General features: G+C 55.0%; 1 protein-coding gene across 1 annotated transcript; it reads right to left on the minus strand.

The window, feature by feature from the left end:
* Positions 1-226: 226 nt before the first annotated feature.
* CDCP2 (CUB domain containing protein 2) lies at positions 227-6,419 on the minus strand. Its single transcript, XM_058808976.1, has 6 exons — positions 6,344-6,419; positions 4,362-4,709; positions 3,930-4,274; positions 3,158-3,511; positions 725-903; positions 227-541 (listed from the first exon to the last, which is right to left on the minus strand). The coding sequence occupies exons 1-6, from the start codon at positions 6,417-6,419 to the stop codon at positions 227-229; spliced, it is 1,617 nt and encodes a 538-aa protein (XP_058664959.1).
* Between the last annotated feature and the right edge of the window lie 2,812 nt (positions 6,420-9,231).

The raw sequence follows: 9,231 nt of genomic DNA on the forward strand, positions 1-9,231 counted from the left end.
AGCCAAATGGACAGATTGAAACAGAGGAAAACAAATTGGGAAGGGAAACGGCTGCCTATTGCCCAGATTTTTCAGGCACTAAGAGAAGGCGGAGGTTGGGTTCAGGCTCAGTTTCAGGGCCTGGGAGCTGTGTTAGGGTTCAGCTTGGGGTGAGGGTGGATTTTGGGGTGCCTTTCTGCCCTGGGCATGACTGGGACTGCAATCCCTGGAGTGTGGAAAGAGCATCCTAGAGAAGCACCAGCCCCACCACTGCGATGACCATGAGGAGCCCAGCCAGGATGCAGATGCTGATGAAGACGATGTCGCTGGTGTCCTGGCTCTTGATCTCACGGGCATCGACCGCTTCCCCCTCCCACTTCTGGGCATCCACCAGGTTTTCTGCCTGGCTGAGCCTGGATGGATCAGGGCCAGCAATAAGGGTCACTGAGGCTTCCTTCCTCTTTGGCTCACACTGCACCTCATACTGGTGGATGTCCTCCTGGCCTCCCACTGAAAAATCAATGTAGAGGGTGCTGATGATGACAGACGTGTTGTTGCGTCTCTGCAAGACAAGGGACACGGCTCATCAGGGCTTGGTGCAGCTCCTGTTCACAGGGGTTTGGAGGGGCTGGCCAGGAATCAGGCCAGTATCTGCTGGGAAAACGTGAGAGGGACTGGAATACCTCTCTGCAGCCAGCACAGGGCTAACCCTTTACACAGCTTGCTGTAAATGCTGATCACTTACCTGGGATTCAGTGCCACAGGTGTCAAACCTGGTGTGTATTTTAAAGTTCCTGCCAACCACCTGGGCTGCACAGGAGGGGGTCCCCAAATAAATCCTATTCCTCTCCAGCTGGGCCAGGGACTGCACAGGGATCTGGATGTGGAAGTCTGTCCGGGTGCAGCTGACATTCATGGGCACAACTGTTGGGACAGAAAACAGGGTGCATGTGTAGGACTCATGGGGAGAGGGGGTTTCAGAAAAAAAGCTACCTCCAGAATGCAGAAAGCAATCAATATCAGTATTTTAGCCCTGTCCCATGCCAAGGGCAGACATGGATGGCTCCCAGGAGCTGCTCTGCTTTCTTCCCAAGGCAGAGATCTCACCATCAACACTCCTGAACCCCATCCTCCTTCTAGGGTTTCCAAGTGACACACAGGTGCCATTACAGGCAACACCATCCTGCTGTCACTGCCACTCTCCAGCACTACAAAGTCAGCAGGACATTTGAGTTTCTGCCCAGGACCAGACCACAGGAGCTTTGTGGATGGCTTGCCATGGGCACAGCACTCCCCTGCATCCTACAACACCCCTGCAAGAGACACTACATTGATGAAACAGAGGAGACTTATCTTGGAGGGATCCCATGCATGCCCTGGAGCGAGGCAGCTCCATGGCTGCCCATGGCCCTCCTGAAAGGGTGAGGTGGGTTCATGGCCCTGGGGCATCTTCCTGGGGAATGGCCCAGCCCCTGTTTGGCCTCTCTGGATGTGGAAAGCATCCACACAGGGAAAGAAGCAGGGAGGAAAAATACCCCCCTCTTTGAAGTGAATAAGTGAATCCTTGCTCAGCACAAACTAACCACTTGGGCAATATGAATTATTGAATTATTCCAGCTCCTTCTGAATCTCAGCCTTATGAAACTGGGAAGATGCAATAAAATCAATACAAAAAAATAGTGTCACTTTGCTTCGCTTAGTGCATTATAAAACCATTAGAAGATTTACCAAATAACTAAAGTGCATTAGATCAGGAGGAGAAGAAAGTGGATCCTCTCTGCTGGCATGAAGGCTTTCATTTCAATGGCCATAAATCACACATGCCCCACCCAAACCTTGCCTTTTGGTGAGCCTGAAAGGGAAAAACCTGCATGGCTGAAGGGCTGTGGGTGTGGATGCAGAGACTGAGGTGCCCCTTTGCCTCTGTGGGCTCCTGAGGGAGCTGCTGGTGTGCCCAGTGGGAGCAGCTGCTCTCCTGGCAGTGCTGGCAGCTGGGTGTGACATGCAGGACATTAATCACAAGCAGATGCTGGAATCACTGGGCAAACACAGCCAGCAGGCTCAGCTCTGTGGAGGGAGGCTCAGTTTCACATCCAAGCCTTTGTCCTCCCCTAGCATGCATCTGGCAGGGTGTACCAGGGGATGCAGGAGCCTTGGGCACTTGTGAGATGTCACACCTCCGTTTGTGATGGGACATCCCCAACTATCTGTTTGCAGGCTGCTCCCTCTGGAGCAGTGACACCAGGATTTTCTCCCTGCACAGTGAGAAATCATCAAGAACAGGAACAGACCTGCTGTGCACACTACAGCCCTACTAAATGTTCAGTACTACCTCTCCCCCTCCAGAGACTCAGGACAAAACTCTATCCCATCTCTAACTCCAAGAGCCACATACCTCCAAATCCTTTCTGCTGTGCTGGAAGTGAAGAATGATTTTGCAGCTGAGGGATAAAACTCAGGCCAGCCTCCCCAGTGCCTGTGCTGCCAGTCCAGCAGCCCTGCTCTGGCTCCAGCCTCTGGAAAGGCTGCCCCTGGCTGAATCATGCCTGACCCACGGGTCAGCTCGGATGTAATTATACTGAAATACAACAAACACCATAAATTTGCTGGTGTTTGAGGTGCAAAGGCTGGCAAATAGAGCAGGAAGGTCACACACTGCTCCTCCCACCAGCTGCAAACATGCCAGACACGCTGGCTGGGACACTGCAGGCCAGCAGCAGGGGTGTGCCAGGCAGGGCTGGCCAGGTGGATTGGGGAATGCTGTGCCCTGGGAGTCCTGCCTTTCCTGGAGGAGGAGACATGGTTTATGCCTGCCTGCTCAGCCATGTGCTGGCAAGGCTGGAACATCCAGGGGAGAGGGGAACAAAGCAGTGAAGCTTGAACTTGTCACCTGCTCTGGGGTTTTGGCCCATTAAAAACTCCCAGGTTATCTCTCCTCACACCCTGAGAGAGGAACAGGAACATGGCAGTGGCAGACACACAGGAATTTGAAGCTGGAAAGCATCTCCTGAATACTAAACACAATGTGCAGCTCGCTTGCCACGTCTCCCTCTGCCCCACCCCTAAAGAGCCACGGGCTCTGTTCCTGCAGACAGGCACCTTCACTGATGATCCTTCTGGAAACTACATGGTCTCAGGCATGTCCCAATGGAACCACAGCACCCAAGTGGGACCTTACCTCCCACGTAGGAGATGGAGAAGCCCCTCTTGGCCGTGTTGCGGTCGGTGTGGAGGAGCAGGAGCAGCCGGTTGCTGCGGGAGGTGACGGGTGCCAGGCTCTCCCGCCCACACCAGCGGCCCAGCAGGGATCCACTCTCGGTGCCACCATCAAAGGCAGACAAGTGATCATAGTCACAGCCCCCCGTCAGGCTGCTCCGGCCCTCCAGCTCCATGTCCTGGAAGAAGACCTTGACCCGGTAGCCCGGGGGAAGCTGGATGCTCCACTGGCACTTGAGGTTGTTGGGGTAGAAGTTGGGGTACTGAGGGCTGGAGAAATTCCCTTTGATGGTGGTGAACACCTCCTGGCACTCGCCTGCTCAGGGAAAAAGGGGAAAGGAAAAATCAAAAGCAAACCTGAAGCCTTCTTGCTCTATTGCTAAGGGATGCTCTGCCCTTCACCTCACTGCTCCCAGCCTTGTGTTTGGCCAATGGACAGCCAGCAGTTTTGGGGGATGGAAACTCCCAGGGCAGTCAAAGTCCTACAGGAGCAACCCATATCCCCAGGGAATGGCATGAGCATGGGTGACTCCTGCTCAAGAGGGCAACCCAGGGCTTGGAATAGCCACAGTGATGCCATTTGCATTGGCACCATCATCTCATGGGCTCTCCTCAAAGGAATCCCCCCCATGATCATCTCTTGCTGCTGTGGGAGGGGGAGAATCACCACACCAACCCAGGGCCTGTCCCCACATCCTTCCCATTGCCCCACCACCCTGAGACCCCCCCCAAACCTGAGTAGAAATGGGCCTTGAAGCCCCTGCCACCGATGTTGAAGTCTGACTTGAAGATGACGAGGAGGTGTGGGGTGGAGGAGACGGTGCGGGGCGGGCGGGCGCTGCCGCAGTAACGCCCCAGGCTGGGGGCAGTGACCGTGGGGCCATCAAAAAGCGCCACGTAGTCAAAGCCACAGCCTTGGCCCCCCTCCATCTGGAAGTCAGCGAACACCAGGGTGAGGGGGCCACCCCCGCTGGCGCCCCCGATGCTCCAGCGGCACTCGGCATCGTTGGGGTAACTCTCGGGGTAGCGCGGGCTGGTGATCTCCCCAGAGAGCCCCGTCAGCTGCCCACCGCAGGCGTCTGCAGGGAGGCAAGGGATGAGGGCAGTGGCAGAGCAGGGATGGATGGATGGATGGGTGCTCAGAGCCCACCACACCTCTCTGCTACCTTTCCTGTAGGCGGCGGCGAAGCCGTGCTTGGCCACGTGCCGGTCGGAGCGGAACACCACGGCCATGACGTGCCAGGCAGAGGAGAAGGATGGCGGGGGGCTGTGGCCACAGAAGGTGCCCAGGAGGTTGCCCTGGTCCCGGGCAGCCCCGTTGTACACCTGGAGGTAGTCGTAGGCGCAGGTGTCGTGGTACTCCAGCTCAAAGTGGCTGAAGGAGAGCAGGACGGAGGAGCCCTCGGCCACCACGATGAGCCACGTGCACTCGGTCTCATAGGGATACAGCCCCGGGAAGTTGGGGCTGGAGAAATTGCCAGAGGGTGCTGAAAGTACTCCCCCACATTTGATACCTGGGGGACACAGAAGGGAGTGTGATGTCCCCTTTCCAGGGGAAGCCTAAAAGAATGCACACCACCAGCTCCATCCCACCACCACAGTACCAGAACACCAGCATCCTGCAGAACTCCACTGGGCTTGTCCACCCACTCTTCCTGGAGGACACATGTGCCCCCATCACCTTTCATCCCTCCCTTTTCCCCATGCTGCCCTGTGGAGGCTGCAGCAGGGCTCAGCTGTGCCCCTGAGCTTGTCCTGCCAGTGCCAGCACAGCATCCCCACCTGATTATGGCTGGGGAAAAGGAAGTTGGGAGGGAGTTTTAAAGGCTCAGTGGTACCAGGCTTGCTGGTGCCCCAGCTGCCCAGCCCTTCAGCTTAGTGCCTCCCACTGACCCCACTCCCTCCATATAAGGGTGGTATCAGAGAATTCGAGCTGGGAGAAGCAGGGGTGAAGGGCTCGATGTGCTGAACAATGAGTTATGCATGTAGGGATCGATTACCTAATGAAATCTTTATACTGAGACATGGTTATTATAAAATAAGGCTGAGAGAGGCCTGCTGTCACCTGCCCCTGGGTCTGATTAGGGCTGGGGTGAAGAGGCTGATACAGGGGGAACATACATCATGTCTGGGAGGGATGCAGACCCTGCACAGCCCCCAGGAGACATGTGTGGGTTCCCAAACAAGGCTGGGCGCTCACTGCCATCAATCTGGGCCAAGTATATTGCAAATCAATAGTCAGCCTGTGCACATTGCTTTTCATCCTGCTCACTGGCACAGTGACCTCCCAGCAAGGGGGTCCTGGGATGTGTGGGATGCAGTACCACGAATGTTTCTGGCCAGATCTAAAATCACCTTGCTAATTACTGGGCATAGGCAGTGAAGTAATATGGGGCTGGTACTGAAGGAATAATGTTGTTGAAATAAATACCCAAGAGGGGAGCCTGTGGGAGATGTGGGTAGCCACAGTAAGGATGGATGGATGGATTAAGGGCTGGGAGCCTTGGGGTGCTCTGGGAAGCCCAGGTGGGTGAATGTGGGGGATGAGCAGGCACCACAGGGCAGTGGTGTGGCCTCAGGAGCACCTGTACCAGCGCCAGGGAAGGGTTTTGATTTCTGGCTCAGCCTTCTGTGAGAAAGGCCTTGCCATTTTGGGATGGGGGATTGCTTGGGCCACCCTATTCCCTGGATTACTGTGTCATCTGCTAACCCTGCCCTGCATCCTGAGGGACCTTTTATCTGGGTGAGAGATTATTTGCATGCCTGCCACATACACATACATGCATACATTCACATATAAATGTATGTGTGTATATAGATTTATATAGTCAAGTGCAGCTCCAGAAGCTAACAGACCCTTCACCATAGCACCTGTACACCACAACAGGACAGCCCCTACCTGCACTCCTCAGTAAGGTAAGCATGAAGCAGAAACCCAAGCACAGAGCAGTGTCCCACACTTGCTGCCACCACAACAATGACTCCAGATCCCTGCTCCGTGTCCCTGGCCTGAGCCAGCCCCTCTCCCTGCAGGACAGCTGGATCCCACTCACACCCCAGAGCCTCTGTGGCACTGCAAATGGCCCTCCCCTCCTCAGGAACCATGGGCACCCATGCAGCCCACCAGGAGCTGGGACCAGGCTCTTACCTCTGCTGGGAGCATCCCCGAGAGCCCTGCAGAGCACGGCCAGCGCTGCCAGACAGCCCAGCCCTGTGCACCCCATCCTCCAGCAGGCAAATCTCCCCTCACCAGTGCCCGAGCATCCTTTTGGAGCTGTCTATCTGGGAGGAAAAAAAAACAAATAAAGAGAGAAATAAATAAAAAGCAGGAGGACTGTAGAATTAATAGCGGAATGAATAATTCATCGCTTGTTTGAATTAAGAGCAGCAAGGTAACTTGATCTATTCTTCCCTTCCTTCACTCAGTTTTAATGATCTGGATCAAATGTCCCAAGGATTTACACTATACCAGATACCTTGTCAATACACTATATTTAGAAGAGATATTAATGTTTCAGAAATGGTGTATAACGGCAATAAGTCTGGGCTGACAATATGCCCTTAAGGGGCTATGAAAATAATTTAGTTGGCCAGGCAAGCCAGCGAACCAAAATGGGAATTTCAGACTTACCGCGGAAAAGCATCTCAGGAATTAACATGATTTATACTGCGGCACCCACTGCACAAAGCCAGCTGGTGGTGAGGGCTACACAAACAGGGAGCAGGATGGAAAGGCAGCTGGCTGCCAGGTCAGCATCCCTGCCCCAGGAGTCCAGGCTCAGCAGGATGCTCAGCCCGGGAACGCAGCAGTCGTGAGCACTAAAGATAGCAAATCCCACCTCCCCCGAGGAAGATTAGAGATGAATTGTGACTCATGGGCAAAAAACATCGATTATTATAGAACCTGCTAAGGCCTTGGAGAATTGCCACGTTCTTCCATGCTGGCTCACTTCTCGCCCGGGCTCTTGGATGCACTCAGCTGAAGGTAAGCAAGCCTTTGGGTTTGGTGGGAAAGATGTGCTCCTTGTGCTGTGCCACGTTAGCTGGAGAAACCCCAAACCCAACAGAGGCTCAGTTCCTTCCCTCCCGCCCAGGAGAGAAAAGACTTTCCTGCTGCCACAGCCCACACCCACATGAATGCCAGGAAACAAAATCCCACGAGGGCCTCCCAGCATGAGGGACCTGTGCTGAAAAAGTCACCTTCAAAGCAGCAGGGAGAGAAGCAGTGAGTATCTCTAAATCTCAGGCAGGAGACAAGTTGCATTTATTAATTAAGCAATGAGGATCGATGCCCGAGACATTTCCTGTGGATTAATGATGGGCTGGGAGGAGCTGATGGCCTGAGGTGCAGCTAAAGACCATTAACACCCACTGGTCATGAATCCCCAGGAAATGCTCCATGCCAAGGTCGTTAAGTGCCTGCATATATTTATGGGGAATAACAACAACAATAATGTTTGTACAGGCTCTCTCCCCTCTGCCCAGCCTTGCCGGAGCCATGCCGAGGGCTGCTGGGAGCTGTGGGACATCCCAGCCTGGAGCCCTCTATCCTGAGCCCAGCTGAGGCAGGGAATGTTGGGTTCTGTCCTGGCCAGGGAATGTTGGGTTCTGTCCTGGGGCATTGAGCACTGTGTCACCCCACCATTCCAGGACAATGGAATGAGGAGGAGCAGGGCAGCTCCCCCTGTCCCTGGGCACTGTGGGAAGATGATGCCCCAGTGCAGGCTCTGGGAGATGCTGCAGTGCTGGCACATCTCCTACTGACCTCCCAGGAACATTGCAGAGCTTAATTAGCTGCTTCCCTAATGGCTTGGAGAGATCTGTCCTTGTCAACAAGTGTGGGCCCACACAGCAAAGATGCAGAGGTCTGGCCATGGTACAGGGGCCTCTCCTGGCTATTTTCCATTGCCACAACCCCGGTTCATCCAGGAGGAATGCTCAGCCCTCCCAGCCACCATCCCCTGGGCTCAGGAACAAAGTGCTCCCCAACTTCTGCATCACTGCACTATGGAGCAACACATTTATCCTCATCACATCCATCCTGGCCAACACCCACTGTCTTCCACCCTTTCCACCACAGCCTCAGCACCGAGCCAGTGCCCAGGACCCCTGCACAGCTGCTCCTCTCCCTGCCCTGAGCTGTGCTCTGCATCAGCAATCCCCGGGAGATGGGGGCCGGGCCGTGCAGCACAGCAGCTGTGCCCCGCTCCCAGGGGACAGCATCCATCAACCACCGGCACATTCACCCCTCTCCTGACCCGGGGATGGCCATTCCAGGCTGGGCCCGAGCCCAGGCAACCCGGCTGTCAGCTGAAGAGTTGGCTGGGAGGGTGGAGGGAGGCAGGGGGAGAGTGGCATGCAGCAGGGAAGCAGAGGAGCCAGGCACGGTCTGGATGGAAGGTGCTCTGGATCAGCCCAGGGTACCCCACAGGCACGGTGGGTGATTTCAAGGTGTGCCTCTGTTCCTCTGTGGGCAAATTTATAAATAATGAGTCAAAAAGGCATTTGATTCATTTAAACAGAAAGGACGTGATCAGGACTGTGAGACTTCAGAGAAGATCAAAGGTTTAAAAACGGTCCCCAGGAGAAACGAGAATTATTTAGGCAGGAAATAATGAGATGAAATTAAGAAGGTATTTAGGCTGCACATGAGGAAGAAAAAAGGAAGCGAAGCAAAGCCCCTCTGCCCCGCACATTGCTGCACGGGTGGCAGGGGCTTCCTGGGGGCAGCCAGAGATCAGGAGCATCCCACCAGCACCCCCCTGCCTGGCAGGAGAGGCAGGATGTGAGCCCCTGCCCTGGCTGGGCATCACCCACCCGAGCACATCCAGAGATGCCCCAGTCACCAACAGCACCGACACCAATTCCCCATGAAGCTGCCACCACGGGGTGGATCTGGGCCTCCAGAGGGAAGGAAACCTCTCATCTTCCCCTGGCAAGGAATATTCTGCACCAGAGCCTTTCCACTCCACATCCTTCCCTGCGTTTGCAGGAATCCACGCCATGCTCTGAAAGGGGCTGTCCCCATGGGGGATG

The sequence above is a fragment of the Ammospiza caudacuta genome, chromosome 7 (genome assembly GCF_027887145.1).
Source record: "Ammospiza caudacuta isolate bAmmCau1 chromosome 7, bAmmCau1.pri, whole genome shotgun sequence".
Lineage (NCBI taxonomy): Eukaryota > Metazoa > Chordata > Aves > Passeriformes > Passerellidae > Ammospiza > Ammospiza caudacuta.

Bases quoted from the DNA above. Each gene is read 5' to 3' on its own strand.
- CDCP2 (XM_058808976.1), bottom strand. From the start codon at position 6,419: ATGGGGTGCACAGGGCTGGGCTGTCTGGCAGCGCTGGCCGTGCTCTGC. The intron at 904-3,157 runs GTAAGGTCCCAC...CTGTCCCAACAG, and splicing joins CTCCATCTCCTACGTGGGAG to TTGTGCCCATGAATGTCAGC. The intron at 542-724 runs GTAAGTGATCAG...CTTGTCTTGCAG, and splicing joins CCTGTGGCACTGAATCCCAG to AGACGCAACAACACGTCTGT.